Raw genomic sequence first — 22,832 nt, forward strand, 5'->3', positions numbered from 1 at the left:
TGGTACTGGCACAAAAACAGACACATAGATCAATGGAACAGAATAGAGAGCCCAGAAATAGACCCTCAACTCTATGGTCAACTCATCTTCGACAAAGCAGGAAAGAATGCCCAATGGAAAGGCTTGGCTTTTGGTGACAAAAGCTACAGCTCAATCGGCGGACACCATGAGGGCCAGCCTACATATGTGTTTTATTAACATCGGAGCACAGTTTCACTAGGGTGATATTTAATAGAGAAGACTCAGAGTCTTCAGGAAAACTCTTACAATTCTGATTTCTAAACAGTGACATCCTAAACTTAATGCAATTACAAATTAGCAAAGAGAAATGTTAATGTGCGCACACACACCCCCCCCACACGAAACACAGGATACACACAGTATACACAGAAGCTTCTAAGCATTTGAAATAAACATTTGCATAAAGGTGAGTAGATTTGCACTGATGTTACCAGAGAGTAAAGGAACAAATACGGACATTTGTTCCAGTACAACCAGTTTCAGGCCAACTTGGAGTTCCATTAAACTATAGCTGACTATATTACTTTTAATACGTATTAAAATTGAGACAGAAATAAGGAAACAGACACTCATATGTTGCTGGTAAGAGTCTAAGTTGGTACAGTTGCAGTGGAAGGCAAGATGGCAGTAGATTTCAAAATTACAAATCCATATACATTTTGACCCAGGAGTCTCACTTCTAAACTATCCATCTTGTAGACATACTTACACACCCACAAAATGACACAAGTACAAGATTATTCACAGCAGCACTATTTATACTAGGAAAAGATTGGAAACAGCCTGAATGCCCACTGTGAAGGGACCAGCTAAATAAAGTGTAGTCCCTTCAAACAAGAGAAGACGGCATAGCCAAAAAGAAGAATGAACATGGACATGAAAGGATCCTTAAGATAATCATTTAGTTGAAAAAAATCATGACAGTAAAAGAGGGCTTACAGTGGGCTACCTTTTGTGTTAAAAAAAAAAAGGGGGGGGGAAGCATGTCAATATACCGATTAGACTGAACCATATGAAATTGCCATTATTGGGCTGGTTTTGACCTGTAGAAATACCTACCGATTCAGTTTGGTTCCACTTAATATTTGCTCGAAGATGCATGACCTCTCTCTGGAAAAGTACTCTGTAAATTGATAATATTGGTGGTCTTTGATGTGGGTCAGAGCTAAGTTAACTGGGGGGCAGGGAGGAGATTTTTAACACTGTGGATATTAAATCATGGGGGTGTGCCACCTATTTAAAAAAATACATCACTAAAATTAGATATGAATAAATAAAGAAATGTAGCTGAGGAATATCATTTTCTCATCTTGCTCTAGCATGAAATTGAGAAATATTTCTGCACCAAAGCAAGCAAACATTTTGGTCTAGCTTCCTCTTCCCTTCCCCTTTGCCAGAAAATTCTGAGGATTATCTTAAGATATCTTATCCAAGAAGAAAATACCAGAGCCTCTAGTCATTTCGGAAAAACTAATCTACATCACTACCCTCACCCACAGAGACTGTTTCTGAGTATTTCTTCCTGGTGATGCAACTCCTAGTCTCATTTAGCAACCCAAGTCCATTAACGAATGGAACTATGGAGAAGAATGGAAGTGTTAAGCCAGATATGAATATGCACACATTAAAAAGAAAATGCCAGGGTCTCTGTTCCTACACTCTAGAGAGCAGTAGTTGTAGTAGACATGTTGAAAAACATTTCCTCGACTACTTGGATGATAGTTCCAAAGGTGGAAATGTCAAAAGGGAGAAGGTTATACTGAGATTCACCTTTTAATAGGATTTGTATGTCAAGTGAATTAAACTTTCATGAATTGAAATTTCCAAGATAGGTGTCCTGTCTCAGAGATCAGTGCTGTACACAACAAAGCAGCTTCTCTCCACTGGACGTGGGAACATCGGGGGAGTTGACTCTCACCCCATTGTTGCACGTGGGCGTTCTCAGCGAGAGGGTAGGCTGGATTGCCGAATGCTAATGCATTTTCAGTATTTTCTATTTCATGGAAGGATACACAGAAAAGCAACCTAGAAATTTTGTTGGAAAAAAAAATCTATGGAGAAAAGGACTTATTTTACATTTCCAAATGTAGACAAATTAATTTTTCCAGTACAAATAATATAAGCTCAAGAATTAAGCATACGCTATTATGAAGCCATACACGAGTGATGGTCTGTCTGCAATACAGCACAACATCAGGTGAATTTTCTCCTTCTCTAAATATAGCTACCAAAACCATAAGTGACCTGAAGTTCTGCTGGAGCCCTGGGAGGTCACTTGTTCATCAGGCAAATCTATATTAAGTGCCTACTACTGTATATAAATCATGGCCACTAGTATCATAAGAGCCTGAGTGATCAAAGAAACTAGGTTTATTTGTAGTGAGTTACCTGTAATCTTTTCACATTCTTTGAAAATTGCTAACCTGATTATTAACTCCTATGCAGAATAACTTTGCATTCACCAGAGTGTTAGACGTATGAACACTTTCCAGACTGCTGTGTGTTATGTGAGGCCTACTGTACCTACTCTCCCATGTCTCATCCCCCACCCTGCTGTGTCCCTCTCTCCTAAGACATTCTCTGTTCTCTCAGAACTCTGTGCTCGCCTTCATTTCAGGAGAAGTGATCACTTCTAAAATGGGTCTAAAGTCAAAATGGACTCTGCTTCCCTCATGACAGCAGAATCCAAGACCATTTCCTCTGGCAGGGGGTGAGGTGACCTGCAAAAACACAGTTGCCTATTGAGATCCCTTCTACCTGGTTTCTCCTTTAAAGAAGCACTTTGGGGACGCCTGGGTGGCTCAGTTGGTTGGACGACTGCCTTCGGCTCAGGTCATGATCCCGGAGTCCCGGGATCGAGTCCCGCATCGGTCTCCCAGCTCCACGGGGAGTCTGCTTCTCTCTCTGACCTTCTCCTTGCTCATGTTCTCTCTCACTGTCTCTCTCTCAAATAAATAAATAAAATCTTTAAAAAAAAATAAATAAAGAAGCACTTTGAAGGCCACTATCTTCATGCATTTCCGAGTAAACCTACGTAGTAAATGTGCAAATGCAGTTTCCCCATTGACCGGTGAGGTATGGAGACTCCGAGAGCTCCATGGACCTGCCCAAGGGGAGGGACTGGGATTAGAAGCCAGTCCATGGAGTCCGGGGACTGGCATGGCAGAACTGGCCTAGAAAGCTAGTCAAGATGCAGTGAGCATGATTCTGTCCTGGCTGACTTCCTTGTGCAAACGTTGCCAGATGTTTATTTTTAATTTACGTGGCAGAGGATCTGAAATTGTGCCTCTAGTCTGCGCTACACCAAACACTAAACAAGCCTCTTTTCTTGAAGGTGCTAAAGGAACTTACTCTGACATTTAGTAACAGCTTTGCAGTGTGATTAGTTTACGTGTCCCCTCTGGAGAGAGCTCCAACTTGCGGATGCTGGGCAACTTTGTTGTCCCTTGCTTCTTTGAACTGGTGTCTGTTGCTTCCTGTCTGAAAAGTAACCCGGGCCTTTTCTTTTATTTGCAGTCTACTGTTTATGAAAAGAAATTTCCTGTGACCTATAAGAAGGAAAAGGTGGACAACTTGGACACGAAGTATACAAGTTCCATATCTAGTAGACACCTTCCGGCAGGATTCAAGGGAGAACCAGAGAAATCCCCCATGACTTCAAGCCAAGCAAGGGCAACCAAGTACATTGCTAAGTCCAATGCCCTGCCCAGAACCAAAAAGAAACTCTAAGTGTTCTTCACCGATGCGTAGTACAAACACAGAGCTGCTCTTTCTGGCGCTAAGACAAGGAGATGGGAGTGGAGAAGACAGGACTATGTTGAGCTTTGAGCCTTTTAGCCCCACTGAGCCCTACCATGGGTCTGCGCCAGCTGAAATGCGAAGCCAGGTGACCCTGGCAGCCTGATGTGAAAGGCCCACCGGCCCTGGGCTTGATGGGGGGCTGCGGCTGAAATCAACCCAAGAGGTTTTCAAGAGTAGTTTAGAGGAGCACAGACCCTCAAAGCAAGGCGGTGGGCATGCCTGCTCAGTTTCACTTCAGATTCTTATATTTAGGCACAATTATTTGTAGGAGAAAATGAGAGCCAAATATGGCAATGGAGGTTCTGAATAATTATGTGCACTTGGCACTAGAAGATTTTGTTAGGAAATCACTAATAAACTTGCCATAGGCATATACCAGCAGAAGCGCTTCAGCCATTCACATGTGTTCTTGTGATTTTAGGTTGCTATAGAGTATTTAAGATAACTTATTTTAAATGTAGAAAAATAGGAGATTTTGTAACTGCTTGCCATTAACTTGCTGCTAAATTCCCAATATATTGATTGACTCAATAAAAAAACAGATGTTACCCATGCACGTTAGTTTGTATGTTAACAAGAGGTGGATAGAATAAGGTCCTTGAAGCCCTTATGCAAATTAAGAGTTTCGCCTGCTTCTGCAAAAGTAGGCACATAGCTTTGCGGGGAGGTCATGAAGCTGGGTATGGGGGAAAATACATCGTTACCCTGGGTGTTACTGAGTATTTCCTTAGCCATTCAAGGTCAAATTGGGTAAAGAGGGCCCTCCAAACAAATTCTAAGGAAGCAATTTGCATTTACTTTCCCCTCCATAAAGTAATAACTTAGTTGAGGTGAGTAATAACTTAGTTGCAGCCCACCTCACCCCACGGGATTGTTTTCCCCACGGGATTGTTTTAGACCTCCCAAATGATGCACAGCAGGCCTGCTGAGTTCACACTAGTTGCATATAAATCCACTCAGGGGCAGGGGTGGGGGGAGTAATAGAAGTACTTCTCGGGATTAATGTGGACAACACTGTTGTACTGGTGAACAGGGCAAAGGCCCACTTGCCTGTGTTATTGGCCCTGGCTGAGTGGCTTGGTCAGAGCCTTCTCTGTGTGCTTCCCTGGGATGGGGGAAGTGCTACAGTGCACCTGCTTTAAATGGACTAGACTGTATTTTAAAACTGGAGTTGGCATGGTTCCTTCCAGGTCTTTCACCCTTACTGGTTATTACCTCCAGTCCTATCAGGAGCCCATAAGGCATCTCCTGAGCTTTATGCCTTCTCTCAGGGTTTAGTGAGCCAGTCTTCGAGGAGTATGTTCTACTTACCTGCTGAGAAGCCCGGCCTCATTAGCTAAGTGGAGATTTCCCTTCCGTAGTAGTCCTCCCGAAGGCAGCGGTAAGAACTGCCTGCTGGTCTCCTTGCCGAAAAGCCAACTGTGACAGTGGCTTTGATTCTTCTTATCCCCTAAACCTGAAAATGGAATATTCCCTGTATCTAAAATGCTCTTACTTTTGTAGTGTAGTCTTTTGTATCATGTGCTAGAGAAGTTTGATGTTAAATTTAATATTCTCCAAATTTATGTCCATATTTCTCTTTGGTCTTGAGTTAGTGATTCTGCTCGATAAGCTTGGCCAAAGGTCCAGAACTAAGCACCAAGTGAAAGGTGATGTCAATTAATAACTTGTTATTGTGTCTGCATATTTTCTCTCCCAGCACCAAGCCAGGCCAGCCATCCTTCCTGCCATAAAATCATTGTCAGCTCTCATCTGTCTAGACCTTCATCTTATTTATGTAGAATCATTTTGATAGAAGCTTAGCTCACTCTTTCAAATGGACATTTTAACATAATTTTGATTTGTTATTTATTTGTATGGAACACCCAGGACTGGCCACGTTTGAGCTTTCGCCCTCAACTGTTGTACCTCTTTACAATCTAGGGTTTTGTGACCTCACTCTCTTCATTTGCTCTCATGGCTGTGGAAAAAAAAAACAGCTTCTTCTGTTACAGAATGGTTTTCGGTGACCAACAGGCCAAATCCAAGGCACTGCTAGCCATCACCATGAGCCCTCTGGGGCATTGCATAGAGGGATGGGCTTTGCATGACCCAGGGGGACACTAGGACAAGACAGAGCAGGCATCCTTGCCGAGGCATGCAAACGCTGATCGCACTGAAACTTGAATAGCAGCTAAGTCAAGACAGGAGATAAAATTGATAACCATAGGCTTGGGGCTGAGTAGAAGTTCAGCTGGGGAGAACAAAAGATGCTATCAGAAAAGGGCTTAAATCAGAGGAGCAAGGGAGACAGGTGGGGGGACAGGAGCAGAAAGAAAGTATAATTACTCAAGAACACTGAACACCAGCCACATGGTTCTGCCAAACCGGGAACAGGCATCAGAGGAGGGCTAGGCTGCAGAGCGCTGGCCCCAGGCCCGGCCGAGGGAGAGCCTGCTCTCCACAGCCCAGGCCCAGACACACCCCGATGAAGACCCAAGCCAAAAAGAGACGAAGACCGGGTGGGGGTGGGGTGCTCAGCGAGGATGCACTGGTGGCCACAAGACAGCCCTTACTTTTTGAATCGCAATGCTATTCAAGGGGAAAGGAGAAAAAGACCAAAATACGTTGCGCTTATCACTGAACTGCTTTGTTTAAATAATTCTATTTGACTCCAAATTGTAAGTTCCAGGTTAGACACATCAAAAGCAGCCAGTCTTGAAAATGAAGCTTTTTAAATTCCAGCCCTGCTGTTGGAATAGAAAGAATAAAGGCTTTGTTCAAACATGCATTCCCAGCAGTAAGCAGAGCTTTGAAATTGGCCGGGGAGGTTGTGTCCTATAATGGTTGCACTTGGCTGGAGACCAAGAAGCTGTGGCCTCTGGGAAATGCCCCTGGGCTGGCTGTTTTCCATCTGCCCCTCTGAGCAGCTCTGCCCTGCTCTGCCCTCTCCGCTCTGAGAGCCCCATCTCCAGGGACTGCATTTGTGGTCTCCCTGGGCTTCTGTCAGTGGGAGGCCCCCACAGGACATCAGAAGGTGGGAGAGCCCTGGGCCAGTCGCTGATTCCCTGGGGCCTTCTGTGCGGGGCTGCTGGAAATTCACTGTATTCTCTCGCTGTGGGATCCTACTGGCAGGGAGGAGGGGTTATTGTCCCCGGTACTGTGTCCTGCTTTGTGGGTCCCCTAACTCTCCCAGTACCTTTACAAATGGTCTCTTTGTGAAACTCTGGAAGATCCCATTTGAGTGTACCATAGGTCTCTCCCTGGGACCGAGAGTGATCTAGACCCTCTCCTTTCCAGTTCTGTCTTTCCTTGTCCTTTGACCTGGGGCCGTGCTGTCTGTGGCTGCCAGGCTTCTACCGCATAGCAGTGCAGAGTGAGAAGCCTAGCTGAGTTCTTCCTGAATCTCTGGTGCACCTGGGTGGTCCCTGGGGGTCGAGGGAGGGGATGGCAGAGGAGATTTCCTAGGGTTAAACCTAGACAGAGCAAGATAAATCTTGCATGACCCCACTGAATCTGAAATTGTCTACACCCCTAAGGTTCACATTTAGGTTTAAATTCCAATCGTGGCTCGCGGACCCTAAGGGAAGCAGCACTTGCAACAACTACGGGACCTCTGGCCTGGGATGCAGCCATCCTCGCTGTCTCCCAGCTGAACTGGAGGCCCGGGCAGATGCTTCCAGGGGAACCAGCATGGCCAGGAAGCACATGCAACTGGAGGACAAGCCTTCCCCCAGGGCCACGCCTTTCATCTCTGCCGGAGCTCAAGTCACTTTACAAAGCATTTTAAAGTAAAATGTTCACTCTTCAAAGGTCTCCCCTCGTTCAGTTTTACTCTCCAGGATCCTGTATTTTTCTGAGGGAGCTGGCTTAGAATTGGTTTTGATTTCTGTGCATTACATTGTTATCACTTAATTCTCATTGGTGAGCCAATTTTCTTGGCTTTTGTTCTTCAAAGGAAGGTCATATTCAGTGTCTGTCTTGAATTTTTGTGGCTTCCTTCCTCCATATAATCAGCTCGACTATTTCCTCTGTGCTGGTTCTTTGTGTTGCCCTCAAGTCTGTGGAGCAGCTGTCAGGCATATTAGGTGGATGCACTGAACCCAATGTGAAGACCTCAGAGGACTTCCTCCCCAAAACATGCAACAGTTTCCATCCTGGCCCAGAGGACAGGGCCATGGACCATTACCCCCGCATTTCCCTCTCCTAACGGTTCTGCAACCTCTTCAACTCATTCATTCCCCTGGTGCTAATGCAGACATTGCACTGAGCTCCCTGCCCTTGGGGGTCAGACACACAGTCTTTGACCTCTCACCCACAACAGGCTCTGCCAACAAGATCCTGACACCACGATGTCCTTTAGGAGAGATTTTTTCCCATTGCCACAGGAAGTCCTCTCCCTCCCCAGGGCAAGTGCAAGGTCTGAGTGTTGGCATCTGCAGTCCGACCCTGGGGGCAAGGCTGGTGGAAAATGAACCAAAGAACACCTTCCCCAGACCCTGAGGAAAAAAGCCTCACAAGGAGGTGGCAACTAGTATTTCCTGGTCCAGGCATTGGTTTACACTGAGTATACTAGAAATCAGAGTCCTCTTAGAAGATGGACTTTGAGCCATATTAGTGGATGGGATCTTGTCTTTTAACAAAAGCCCATCTTCAGGTAATGATATAAGCTAGCGGCAACATTGACAAAGCACTTAGCACATGCCAGACACTCTTCTAAGTATTTTACATGTGTTCTTTTAATCCTTACAGCAACCTGTAACTTTGGTACTGTTGTCTCTACAGAGGAGTACATTAAGGCACAGAGAGGTTAAGAAACTTGTCCAAGTTCACACAGCTCAGAAGTAGCAGAACAGAGTTTTGAACCCAGCCGATGGGCTCAAGTATGTCACCGTTGCACTACATGCCTCTCAAGGTCTTGGGAGTTTAGGCAGAGGCTGCTGTCAAGTCCAATCTCGGAGCTGCAAAAAGCCAGCGGCTCATGAACACTTCCCCGCAAAAGCCTAGAGTAGTCGTCTTGGCAAGTTTGGGGTCGAGGTTTCGAAATGGAGTAGGGTTATTTTGCGTCTTGGTGAATTTGAGTAAGGTGCAACCACACCATACCACAGAGGGCTACATTCTGAAGGACTCTGCGTGACAAAAATAAATTCTAAATGCTTTGCTCATTGTGAGGAACAGTCTTTGGAAACCTCTGAAGTGTTTTGAGACCGAAGAGAGAAAAGAGGCCTCGTGGGCGTCCGGACAGCCCTGCCTGCACAGACGCAAAAAACCGATGCTCTCCGGGGCGGGAAGCTGTAGCTCCCACAGCACCTTAAAGCGGCGCGGTTCGGGCTCACGATCTCGGTTCCGTTTCTCACACGGCGTCACCAGGTAGCCGGCGCAGTTGCGCAGTGGCAACGGGTGCCGAAGTCCGCGCAGGCGCACTGCTCCTCCTGCCTCTCGCGCGAACTTGTAGCTTCTGCCACCCTGACCACTTTAAGCTTCTGTTTCCTTCGTCACGCTGCCAGCACCTGGTTCGGGGAGCACAGACTGTTTCCAGAGGCTCAGGCCCATGCTCTGGTGCAAAATGAGGGAAACCTCTGCTCTGGAAAGAAGCCCAGCAGCCAAGGTTGGCGCCTCCTGCCCCGGCAGCAGTCTCTCAGTCGGCTGTCCTCCACTTGGTCCCAGGAGGAGAGAGGCAGTTCCTATCCTGGGCGCTGCCCAGGAACTTTGGAAGAAAGGCTTCCTCCCAAAGCCCACTGACGCGGGTGATCTTTTTACAAGAGGGTCTTCCCTCTGGAAGAGTTACTCGGTTGGCTTAACCCCCTTCGCCCCATCAGTGGGAACTTCGTCTTGGAACCTTGATGCTTCAGCCACAGGACCTTGTCTGAGCCCCATTACCCCCCACCCCGCCCATCTGGAAGCTTGGCAGGATGTCTTGCCTGTGGTACACTCTGCTTGCCTGGAGGAGGACAGCAGGCCGGCCAGTGCTGATGTCTCCAGGGTGACCAGCACCACTCTCTGCAGCAAGGGCCAGGAGTCTCACAAAGAATGTTCACTAAATGGAACTGGATTGAGAGACTCCGTTGTCCGTTCCAGAAATATTTATTGATTGACCCTCGGCTATTGCCAGGCACAATGATAGGCACTGGACACGAGAAGGTAAGAGACAGTCAAGGTCTTTGTCTTTGAGGAGCTTGCAGTCTTGGTGTGGGACAGATGATCGGGAGCTATGCAAATATGTAAAATAATTATGTACTGTGATTAGCACAAGGAAGGAAGTAAATAGAATGCCAAAATAGATCATGACAAGTTAGGAGCCTTCTTGGGAGCCTTTCCGAGGAGGCTTGAAGGCTAAAGGAAGGGAAGCTTTAGGCAGAGGGAACCCAGGCAGAGCTGGGTGGACTCAAGCACCTTGACCAAAGGCCAGGATGGTGGGGGAAGAGGGGAGGGGCTGGGGCCAGGCCCTGCAGGGCCTTGTTGGGGGGTGGGGGGTCACAGGAAGGAACCCATTTATTCTAAACACAACAGGGAACCCCTGACAGGTTTCCAGATGAGGAATGACATCTGATTAAAGGTTCACCCTGTCTCCTGTGGAACAAATGACTCCAAGGAGAACAAAAAGAGAAGCAGGGAGATTGGTTAAGGGACATTGAGTAAGATGGTAGCAGAGAAGATGGGGAGGAATGGGTGGTGGTAAAATACGCTTTGGAGATAGATTGATCGGTTCTAGTGAGGGATGAGACGTGGAGCGCGAAGAAAACTGGGCAGGGGACCAAGCAGGCGTTTCAGCTTCAGTAACCAGACTGATGGTGGTTTCAGTCACCGAGGAAGGCCTAGTCAGGGGTTGATCATCCTCAGTTGAGATATTTTCGGACTTGGAAGTGGAAATGGCTTCTTGAGGTAGATTTAAAGGGCAGAGTGGGTCACTGTGGCTGGCGAGGAGGGGAAGGGCTATGAAGAGAGAGCCAGGGTTATAGGGAGTTGTTCACTAGGGCTTCTGAACACAAGGCAGGGCCCCTGGACTGTCTGCATGGTTCTTCAGTCCAACTCCCCGAGAGCAGGACCTCCCCGCTCCAGCTGCTGAGAAAACGCTCCCTGGGATGGGGACTCACTAGAAAAGTCTTCCTGTTAACTGACACCTGCTCTTCACTGGTCCCTCTGAAACTCCTTCTCTCACCTAGCGGCCCCTCGGGAGTTGGAGGTGACCCCACAGACCCGTGAGCCTTCTCAGGTTTAAACATTTCTGCTGCTCTTGGACTCCTCCTCAGATGACATGTTTCTTGGGCCTTTGTTCTAGTGCATCTGGCTGTTTTTCCACGATGAACCCAGGCCTCCAAGTGTGGCCTGCCACCCCTAGTCCCCTGGACACTGGTCCCTATCCCGGGGGCTCATCAGGTTCCTGTTAGCCAGAGTTTGTGGACAGTCTGGTTTGAGTTTACTAGCAGAGCCTTTAATGATGAGGCAGCCCTGAAGCACATTTCTTCCCTATCGATGGCCTTGTGGCCGACTCTCAGTGACCACAAAAGTGCCCTTGCCCTGCAGGATACCAGCAGGGAGCCACAGAACAGGCCTGGGTTGGATCTGGGGCTCCGAGTCCTGGGATCACCCAGGAAGACAGACGCATTTTCCTTTAGTGTCTGTCTCTCTAACCACTGCTGAGCTACGGGGAGGGGAGAAGGCACCACACAAGTCACAGGCCTGCTCACCAGCAAAGGCACGGGAGGCTTTGCTACTGTGGGGATGACCCTGAGGACCCTCCAAGCAGGATGGGCATGGGGCATCCTCTGTATCTATGTACCCACATGTCTGCTGGCCTCCCCCACCATGGGGACACAGCAACATCTCTGCCTCAAGTAAATGGCCCTGAGCCCTCCCCGGACATTACCGACTGGCATCTGAGTCTCGTCCGAGGATTCCCTTCCCAGACCCCTCCGGCCTTCCCAGGCATGTTCGCATGTGTCCTTGTTCACATGCTGCCCTTGGCCTGCCAGCAGAGGCTCAGATAGAACCCTTGACACCAAAGCATCACTTCTGATGGCCTCGCTTCCCACCTTCATCTCCAGAGCTTCTGCTTCCCCAGCTTCTGTACAGCTCCTGGGGTGCTGTGTGTCCAAAATGATGAGAGCTGGGCCCTAATCCCAGTTTCCATCCCAGTGTGACAGAGCAACCAGGCCTCGGGTACTGGTGTAGCCCTCACTGCAGGGCGCCCCCTCTCCTGGCCCCTGTGTGGGCTCAGCTTCGTGCTGTGGGTTGATGTGGGTGGCTGGGGGGTGCTGAGGAGCCTGTGCTGCAGGGTGTGGGGTGGGAGTAGATGGGTGTGTGGGAAGGAAGGTCACGTACACTGAAGGAAGCATGGAGGGACTCAGCTGCAAGGGCCCCTGCAGGATCGCTCAGGCATTTCTTGGCCCTGCTACCGGGTCTCGGAGCACCTCTGGAAATCCTGACACACACACATAGGTCTGCTTCCTCTCTGGGGTCCAAAGCAAGTATGGGATTTGCAGGCAATTTTTGAATGTCAAGGAACGTAATGGAAAGAGCCTATGAGCCTGCGATGAATGGCTCTGACCACACTCACACCTAAAGGTTTTGGTTGACGAAATCCTTCAAAACACAGAGCCCATAGAAGCAATTTTAAAAGGCATCTTTGGAAGTGCAAAGAGTGGGATGTAGCCTGACCCCTCACTGTACAGCAGGTGAAAGGGCTCAGTGAAAGGGTTGTTCTGACTGCTCGGTGCCCACTGGACCAGAAGCCAGGAGATGGATGCTGAGTGGGCTCTCGGGATCCTATGCCCAGGATGTTCCCTGTGGGATGAACCTTCTGGATCCCATGTGGGGCTAGGTAGGTGCTGTGCCATGACCTGACCCCCCACAGCTCTAGTAGTCCCTCACCCAGTAGCCTGCTCTTCTTTCCGAGGGGCAGAAAGAGCCTAACCCTAAGACACCATGAGGGCGAAGGGCCTGGCAGGAGACCCTCAACTGGCCCGATGTCTTGGAACACCCTTTATCAATCATGTGGGGGCCCCCTTCCCTGCCTCTGGGGGATCAGGGAGATTGAGATGTATTTTAATAAGACAGTTTTTACGGGGATTTGTTGAGGACCAAGGTGAAGGTGGAGGGGTCTACTGTTACCCCACGTAAGCAATGGGAAGAGCCACATCAACCCAAGACAGCAGGCATATTTACTGGTCAGTCTTGGTTAATGGGGGCATAGTCTCTAGCTGCTTGCTTTGGCTGTGACATAGTTGAAGGAAAATGGAGAATTCTACAAGGTGCACAGAGGCACAGTGAGGTTCCTAGCTTTGCTGAATGGACCATTATACAGGATATAGGACCACCCAGAAGGAGAGCTCAGATGCTAGCAGAAACAGCTTCAGATTCTGCCACAGAGGACCCTTTCCTGGAAGTTCCTGTGGGGAACTTCCGGGAGGGCAGGAGCCCAGGGCAGCGGCGGAAGATGTGATTACGCTTATTTAAAAGAAATGAAAAATGAAAGCCTGCTGGGAACAGGTGTTATTCCTTAGGTGCTTCTCAGCTCCCAGAGATCCCAGCTGGTGAAGAAATCACCAGGAAAAACAGGAGGAAGGGGAGCTCTACCACCAGTGTCTTCCTTTCTCCCGGCTCAGGCTGAAGGTTCTACATAACACCCCTCCCTCCAACATACACATTTGAGCACACTCATGTGCAACTTCTATGCCTCACTGCCGCAGGGGACAGATTTGAGCTTACTCTCATGACATGGTCAGACCTACAAAACTCATAGTTACTTTCTACCCTTCCTATCCAGGACCCAGGTGCCCAACAGTCCTGCCTTGACTGGGTATCACTCAGGAACCACAGCTCCCACCTCACTGGGGCCTCTGGGGAACTCTCTGGAGTTCCCCCAGAGCCCTGGGGCCTCTCTGGAACATTCTATGGGTGGCTGACTCGGGAAGGAAAGAGTAAAGGAAGCAAGGGGAGGCATCTGTCCTGTTGGAAGTCTGGAAATCTCAGTGGCCCGAGTGCCGAGACAGTGGGCTCTGTTCAGCAAGCTGAATTTCCCTCCAAGGCTCAGTGATCCACTTCCACTTCCCAGGGTGAAGGAACTCACAAATATGTTTCAGACAACTCGCTGTTGGCAACATGTATGAACTGCGTTTTTACCATCAGTGAATATAAGCTTAAACACATTGTAAAAAAGATTCAAAAATATTCTATGAGTCCTTGAAAACCCTTCTGTGTTCTCTCATTCTCGCCTTGATGGTGCATGGTCAGCTCTTCAAGGAACACACATTCTAGGATTTTATCCCCAGGAAGGGTATCTCTCTGTGAACAGCCATGTGGGGAGGGAGTGGTGGATAAACTCCATGGCAGGCACAGGTAGAGACGTTCCACGTTTGAACTACTAGAAATGCCCCTCTTCGCTGGGTGGTGGGAAGTCCCACCCTGGATACCCTGGTGTTGCAAATACATGTCACAACACAAGGTGGGCTTAGCTGACAATGATGAGGCTGAACTGGTCGAAGTCTATGGCCAGACTAACACTCGGGACCGTGTTCTTCCAACCCTGCAAGCATGTGTTGGTTTGGGAGCTCTGCCAGACTGCTCACGAGGGCTCCGTGTCAGAATCTTCCGAAGGTTCTGGAAGCTCACTAATGAACTGAGTTTATGCTACATGAAGGGAAAATGGTATTGGTTCAAATTCTTCCTATATGGGAAAACATGCTTTGTAAAGCATCCCTTGATGGGTCCTTGGTTTAGAAGAGCTGGCCAATGAGCCTGTATCCAGGTTGAAGTGTCGGGGAAAGAGGGGGTCGGGGACAGTGTTCACCTGGGAGAGGAGACAAGGGAGGAGCAGCCGAATGGTCAAGATGGTCAAAGCCCTTCATTTTCAATGTGACCTCTCTGTGACGATAGCTCTGTTACAGGCCTGAATGGTACATGCCCTCCCCAAATCATATATTTAAGTGCCTGATCCCTACTGTGATTGTATTTGGAGGCGGGGGCCTTGAGGGAGGTCTCTAGGTTAAATGAGGTCATCAGGGTGGGGTCCTGGTATGATGGGATTAGTGTCCCTCTAAGGAGAGACACCAGAGAGTGAGGATGTGGGATGTAGTAGGCTGCTGGCTGCAAGCAGGGAAGAGGGTCCTCAGTGGCAGCCAGTCCTGTTGGACCTTGACTTTGGACTTCCTAGCCTCCAGAATTGTGAGAAAATAGCATCTGTTGTTTGAGCCACACCATCTGCCATAGTTGGTTAGGGCAGCTGCGGCTGACTCTTCAGGTCCCTGCCTTTACCAATCTCTCCTCCCAGCTTGCAAAGCACCTGAGTGCAAGGGTTGGGGAAGGGCTGGACTCCCGGCTCTGATTGTCCCTTTGTGGGGGATGCTGGTGGACCCCAGGGCAGTGTGAGAGGTGGTGGGAGCCGAGAGGCAGAGAAGTACCAGAAGCCCAGAGAACTGGAGACCCCTTGGTGGGGCTGTGGAGCCCCACAGGCGGGTCACTGATTTTGAAGCAGCAGAGGTCTCAGCTGAGATGGGGGAGCACACATAAATGTGGGCGTTAGTTAGCAGGAGGCATAAAGCAGGAAGTGTTGGTGGGGAGGCCTGGGATGAAGGAAGACAGGAAAGATGGGAAGGGCGAAGACCTGGGAAAGTGCCGGCCCTGGGCCTGGTGGCAAGGAGAGGTGGCCAAAGCTCATCTGAGAAACATCACTCCAAGGCAGGAAGCAGCTTGGGTGTCTCCAGCTCAGGACTGGAATTGTGCTCCTCCAGAGGCTCCAGGCCCCTCTTCCTGCCCCTGGGGTCTGGTGGCTGGGATGAGCCCCCTATGAGGAAGCCTGTCCCTAAATCCCCGGGTTGCAGAACGGAAGGTGAAAGGGCATGGATGCTTCCTGTCTTGATCTGACTGCTGGCCATCTTGGGGCGGTAGGGGCCTGCCTGGGGCCAGGGGGAGTTTGACCTTAAGATGAATGGGAAGCTTCTGCTCAGGAGGGAATTGGCAAGAGCTGGACTAGGGCCCCTGAGGCCGGGGGCCAGGCTTCCATGGGGGACACAGGACTTCAGAACTGGAGGGGTTAATTAAAGAGGGCTTGAGAAATCCATAAACACCCAGCAATGACTGGCAGGTGCTAATTTCTTCTTTGGTATTCACAATGACTTTCTGTTAATTAAGAAGAGAGAGAGAGCCCAGGGGAGGGGCGGCCAGCCAGACATTCTGGCAGAGGCAGGCCACGCAGGCTGCCTATCCGGGTCCTTCTGAGGGTGAGGGGTGGCCAGGACACAGCTCAACTTTGAGGCCCAAGAGCAAGGCAGACCAGCCTCCGGCCCAGGACAGCCTGGTCTCAGGGAGTGTCCTTGGGCGACAGGCAGCACCGTGCCTGGGCAGGCTGTAGTGTTTAGGTTTCTCTTTAAACCCCCTGAGGAGGACTGGGGACACACAAGGCTTGGGTAGGGACTTGGGCTCTCCCACTTTCCAGAAAGTCCTTTTCATAGGCTTGGGCAGTGGCAAGGTGGGCAGCTTTCACCCCTGGCGGAGATGGGGAGGATGAGGCTGAGCTGGGTCTGCGGAGCTGCTGTGTGTGCTTGCATGCGGCTGGTGGGTAGGATCCTGCCCTCTGTTTGGGGACTGCTGGGCTCTGGTTACATGGTGGAAACCACTCCCAGCTTCCTGCTTCCGGTTCCCCTATCTCCCATACTCACCACCCTACCCCTGCCCCCTTCAATCCCCCATCCAAACAAACCCCGGGCTGAACTAGAGCTTTGGGGCAGGTCAGTCTGGACAGCTGGGGCCCGGAGACAGCCTGATGTGTGTATACACATTTATGTGCATAAGTGTGTGCTCGGCATGCTTGTGTGATCAGGACTATGTGTCCGTTGCCTTATCTACCTGTGCTCTTGTGTCTATCATTGTGCAAACGTGCGTGTGACTGTGTGTATATGTCTGCTTAATCCTGATTGTACCACTTTCAAGCTATGAGTCTTTGGGCAGCCTGCTGGACGTCTTGGACTCATTTTCCTCATCTATGAAATAAAAATAAGATAATGCTCACTTCATAGGCTTGCTATGAAGAGCCCAATGAACATGTGTGACATAGTTGGAACGTTTAGCCCAGAACCCCCTTCTCGCCTCTACTTCTCCAATTGCTCAGTGAATTCTTACTCATGGATGAAGGCCCGGCAACATCAGGTCCACAGCAAGGGCAGGATCTACTCTTAGAACCCTGGGCTGAAGGGCAGAACACCAGTCCCTCTCTTCCCAACACCCACACAGCAGAGAAAGGGCTCTGCTAATCTGGACTCCTCACGCTCCACACAAAAGCATACATGGGAGCACACTGTCACGTATTGGTGTTTTGCGCACACCTGGGTAGTGATGCAGGTAGACGAAGAATGGTGCACTTCCCTGTCCACATGCAATCCACAGGGACACAGGAACTACAAATCCTTAGTGTCCTCAGCTCTTACAGACTCAAACACATGATCTCTGCATACACACACAATGTACATAGATGTATGCATTATGCTGTGCACAAACAGAATATAGAAGCATAATCTATACCCACACTTTGTACACCTGTAAGGCACATAATTAGGATTCACAGTACTTTGTTCACACATACACAAGATTTACACTTCGTACACACAAATTTGTGCATACCCAGAGCACATACATACACAGAGTGCCTCCAGGCAGGCCAGGCACATACCAGTCAAGGATGAACATGCTCTTTATACACAAGGCAATGCAAGGACATATGTGCACAGAAGCTACCCAAACAGGCCCGTGCCTGTCAGCCTGGGAACAAACCACCCTGAGCCGGTGCCCCTCCCTTTAACCTTCAACACTGAAGGCTGCAAGGGACCCACAGATGGGGAATTAATTGGTGTCATTAACATGTGGCGATGATAATGACTTCCCATCGATCCCAATGGCAGACGTATGGTCACCCCCAGGTGGAGCTGGGAGCCCAGGACTGGGGGCCAGGCCTCCCTTGCACAGGAGGAGGAATCCCGGTTCCTCCACCGGTTCCCACAGAGCATAGAAAGAAGGGGGACTAGAAATCCAGGGGAGATTAGCCACTTGGCCCAGGTTTCCTGGCCTGCTGGAGGTTGGGGGGTCTGGAGAACAGGACTCCAGTCCCTCCCATCTGACTTTCCTCTCCCTTCCTGCCCCCTTCCACTGCATTTCCTATTCTCTACCTCTCCATCCTCTCTGTGGGAGAGGCTGCTCTGTCTTCTCCTTGCAGGCTGTAGACCCTAGCTTTCTCCCATGGGGCTGGCCCTGTTTCAAGTGTCTGTTCTCTGTCCTGGAGCCTTTGGTGGGCCCGAGACCATAGGTGAAGGGGCTCAGCTGTACGGAGGGGAGGGCTGGAATATGACAAGAGCTATCAAGGGAAGAAGAGACAGACAAGCAAACTCCTGTTCCTCCTTTAAGATGCTGCCTCCTCCGGGAAGCCTCTCCTAATATGTCCCACCTCTGAGTCCTGGGGCCTCTCTTCTGCTGCTTCCTTGGTTTCACTCCATTCCATCCGTTACTCATGGAAGTATGTCTCTCTACTCAGTTCCTTCCTTGCTGTGGCATGAGCCTTTTACTGACCTAGCTTTGTAACTACATCAGACTTAGTCCAGAATAAGCAAATAGCAGATGCCTGACAAATGTTGGATAAATGCAGGTATACTGAGATGGACAGACATAACAGCTGAGACCAGAGCTGGAGAGACAGAGAGGGATACTGGAGAGCATGCTGTCCAGGACGCAGCAGATAGACAGGCAGACACTCTGGACGTCAGACATCGTAGGCTGGCCCCATGCCCAGGGTTGGGTGGAGAGCCTGGGTTCTCTGTGGCCCCCTAGAGGCTTTGTGGTCCCCTTGTTATCTTGGAGCCAGGCTACCTCCTTCTGTCTGGACCTTGAAGGAGAGGAGGGTAGCCACGGGTCCTGCAGCTGGGGGTGCATTTGGAAAGCAGCAGGGGGCAGGTTGGGGCAGAGGACATTTTAATGGGATCCAATGACTGGGTTTCAGACTCGGGATTCAGGCCTGGGCAGAGAGTCTGAGCTCATTCCCAGTAGCCCCCTGGAAACCCAGCCTGGGTCAGGCCTCAGGGGACACCCCAGACTGCCTGGTTGCACTGAATTTGTTACTGTCACTGCATTTCCAGGGTTTCTAATGAGCTGCTAATGAGCTGTCAGCTAATTATGAGAATTAAATGGGGCAGCCAGGCCAGGCTGAGCTTTCACTGAAAGCTTCAAGAGTATCAGGAGGAGGGAAGGTTCCTGTCATCGGCCTTCTGGCCCCACATGCCTGATTTGACCTCACCCCCCATGTGGAGAGGCTGGAGGTATTTGCCCACGGAGAGAGAGGGAGAACACCAGCAACCCCAGAATAAGGCTGGTTCCAGCCTCACAGCTGGGAGGGACTGTAGCCTGGACGGTAGCCCTCTCAGCGCTATGCGTGACCTCCAGCAAAGCCCGCTGGGCCTAGTGTCTATCTTTCTGTAAAATGGGTATGGAGGAGGAGAAGGGACAAATGTGGTGATCCTTACAGGCTCTTCCTCCCATCTCAGTTTCTTTCCTTCAAAGCTGTGGCTGTTTGAGGGTGGGAGGGGGGTTGTCTGGGTCATGTGAAATCATTAGTGAAGGTGAATAAGGAAATCTTTAACCAGGGGCCCCTGGGTGGCACAGTCGGTTAAGCATCTGACTCTGGTTTTGACTCAGGTCATGAGATCAAGCCCTACGTAGGGCTCTGTGCTCAGTGGGAAATCTGGTTGAGGATTCTCTTCCTCTCCCTCTGCCCCTTCCACTCATGCTCTCTCTCTCATTCTCTCTAAAATAATCTTTTTTAAATAAGAAAAAGAAATTTTTACCCAGCTAAAATGAATCCATATGTTGATGAAGACAGGTACGAGAATGTTCATAATGGCCTTATTCATAAGAGAGGCAAATTAGAAACCACCCAAATGTCCATCAATATAGGAAGAGGTAAATAAACTGTGATATAGTCTTACCCTGGAGTAGTACACAGCAATGAAAAAGAACATATTCCTCATACAGTCTTTCTTTTACATGGTTCTGATATGTATGGATTTTGGTCACCTCGGTTGAGTTAAATAGTAGTTTCCCAACAACACAGTTCAAATTTTAGTTATCATGGTATATTAACCGTAATTGTATAAAATTCAAACTAAACTGCTAGCTTTTCAGTCCACAAGTCACTACATAAATAGCAGATTCACATCACAACGTGAGACCAGTCATCTCACTTCTTTCAAAGTCTGTCGCTGATGGGCCACCAGGCACCTGCTCTTCAGTTCACGCACAGACAGCAAAGGGCACAGTCATGTTGTGTCTTCATCTCCACGTTATAAACCCGTGGGACATTCTACAAAATTGATACGCAAAAAAAGATGTATAGTCCACAAATATGTAGGTGCAACAAAGAAATAAAAATTAATAATGATGACATTGCTGTGTGAATCCAAGATCACTGGAGCCACAGACGGAAGAACTGACTGGTGCTTTGTGACCGTGAACTCAGTGCCAGAAATGAGGCATGCAGCTGCAACAGAAAGGATGAAGACGTCTCCAAGAAAGTGATGCTCACAAAATAACTTCCCATGAAAGGAACTTTCAGAGAGATCTCACAACATTGGTAGCACAAAGGAGAAAGTGTTGGAAGCTGGTCCAAACATAGAAAACAGTAGGACAATTCACCGAGGCACAGAAAAGACCAGAAGAGAGGTTCTCTCTATATTGTAAGTTACACGACCAGAGGCAGGAGACAAGCACGATACCAACTGCTCTTGGTAAGTTTTTTACAGAGAAATGAAGCACTTGAATTCTTAATGTTTTAAATTACAGCATGCTAAGTGAATATTCGTATTACTATATTTAAAGGATTTTATTGATTTATTTAAGAAAGCGTGCGTGAGCAGGGGAAGGGGCATAGGGGGAGAATCTCTTTTTTTCCCCCCAAAGATTTGATTTATTTGTCAGAGAGAGAGAGAGAGTACACACAAGCAGGCAGAGAGGCAGGCAGAGGCAGTGAGAGAAGCAGGCGCCCTGCCGAGCAAGGAGCCCAATGCGGAACTCGATCCCAGGACCCTGGGATCATGACCTGAGCCAAAGCTTAACCAACTGAGCTACTCAGGCGTCCCAGAGGGAGAGAATCTCAAGCAGACTGCTTGCTAAGCATGGAACCCAAGGTGGGGCTCAGTGTCACAGCCCTGAGCCAAAACCAAGGGTCAGAGGCTTCACCCACTGAGCCACCTGGGTGCCCCTGGTGTTATTATTTTTAAGTTTCTCTATACATTTTAAGTCAACAGTAAGAGAGTTTTTCTGATTTGATTACAAAATTTTAAAAGTCACAGAAACATCGTAACTTCCCCACTGATGATTAAGATCCCTTTGCACGATTCCAGCCTACGCAGGAGCTCACTCACTGCCACTCACTGCCACGCAAAGCAAGGGCACTGCTGGTACCCACAATGGCATGGATGAACCTTGCAGACATGAAGCTGGGGGACAGAGGCAGATGTAGCACAGTGCACACTTTATAATTCCATGTCTCTAAGCGCAAAAACGGGCAAAACTAATCTGCAAGGATAGAAGCTGGACTGGCTATTACCGAGGGGCGGGTGGGCTGTTAACTTGCAGAGGTCATGAGGAAGGTCACTGGGGTGCTGGAAATATCTGGATTTAGGTGGTGATTAGAGGTATGTATAAATTTCATCAAGCTATACACTTAATATTTGTGTACTTTACCGTGTATAAGATAGTTCTAAATAAATAATTTTCTTTTTTTATTGGAGAAATTCCATGAGTGCCTTGGAGTTTTTTCTGGGCTCCGTCTTCTAGAATTTGGCAGTATTTGATGTGACTGGTCTTTTTCTCCTTCCTCGGGCTCTTTCCTATCTCACTTCTGTGACCCAGCCCTCCTAGTCTCCCGGCCACTCCTTAGTCCTCTCTCCCTGGCTTCTGAGTGCTGCTCATCACCAGTCCCCACCTTGCATGTCACCTGTGTGCCTGTTCTACCCAAGGGCACCACCTTTCGCCCTGGAGCTCCGGTAGGTCCAGAGCCCTCCTTGCCCTCGCTTTATCTAATGTGGTCAGTGCTTTAACCCTGACGCCTGTCTCCTTACCCTCTCCTAGGAAGGAAGGAAAGAAGAGGGAGGGAGAGAGGGAGGAAAGAAGGAAGGAAGGAAGACAAGTCTGGCTGCTGGGGAAGAGGCAGTGTGGGGAGAAGGCATAAGGTGCAGGAGTTGCTCATGGCAGATTTGGGCCTGATCCCAGCTCTAAAGAAGTGACACCCCATTAATGCCTTCCTGGCTACCAACATGTCTCCCTGATGGAGCCTGGAACTCCACACTATTAGCCACAAATGGCATTTTGAAATGGCCTTTTTTTTTTTTTTTTTTTTTTTTTTTGGGCAAACCCCAAAGACATTGCTAAGATTTACATTTTCAAATATATGCTGACCTTTTTTTCCTCTTTCTTTGAGTTCATTTGTCATCAGTGTATAATTGAATCAATATATTTCCCGATCAGCCCCAAGATTGAATAAGGTCACGGGGAGCCGTGTGTGGGCATTAGACATCATTATTTCACTCTGAATGAGCGGCCATGGCATGGAGCATTCCAGGCACCAAATGAAATTCTATTAGATTCTATTACACTTTTACAATTATAGAGACGTTCCAATATTACAAGGGGAAATGAAGTCATAATAAAAAAGCCCAGAGGTGTATTACAGAGAAATGGGCACACTATTTTTCTAGTTAAAAACTTGATGGAGGGAGCTTGACTGGCTTTCGGTTGCCGAGATGTGACCTTGTTCTCAAAGCCCCTCGGCTGCCTGCTCGGGCCCTCCCTTCCTGAGCCTCTACCAGCCAGAGGATGGTTGGGGCCAGAGCCCAGGGAGCCAGCAGACCCTCTCTGTTCAGACTGAATCCAGCTTCTGGGCCCTAGGAGACAGAGATGTGCTCCACAAAAATGTCCCACCTGGAGAAACAGGCAGCCCAGACACTGAAGCATTCTGGGAGGGAGTCCCATTGCATGGGGGGGGGGGGGGGGGGGGC

At 49.0% G+C, this 22,832-nt stretch overlaps 1 protein-coding gene across 2 annotated transcripts in view; it reads left to right on the forward strand.

Moving 5' to 3' along the window:
- STK33 (serine/threonine kinase 33) overlaps positions 1-4,367 on the forward strand; it is a 150,351-nt gene extending 145,984 nt beyond the window's left edge. For both annotated transcript variants that reach the window (XM_059389000.1, XM_059389008.1), the window contains one exon: positions 3,538-4,367. In XM_059389000.1, the coding sequence (XP_059244983.1) occupies positions 3,538-3,750 (213 nt within the window). In that variant the 3' untranslated portion in view covers positions 3,751-4,367. The remainder of the gene's footprint in view (positions 1-3,537) is intronic.
- The last annotated feature ends 18,465 nt before the right edge of the window (positions 4,368-22,832 follow it).

The sequence above is a fragment of the Mustela nigripes genome, chromosome 1, assembly GCF_022355385.1.
Source record: "Mustela nigripes isolate SB6536 chromosome 1, MUSNIG.SB6536, whole genome shotgun sequence".
NCBI classification, from domain to species: domain Eukaryota; kingdom Metazoa; phylum Chordata; class Mammalia; order Carnivora; family Mustelidae; genus Mustela; species Mustela nigripes.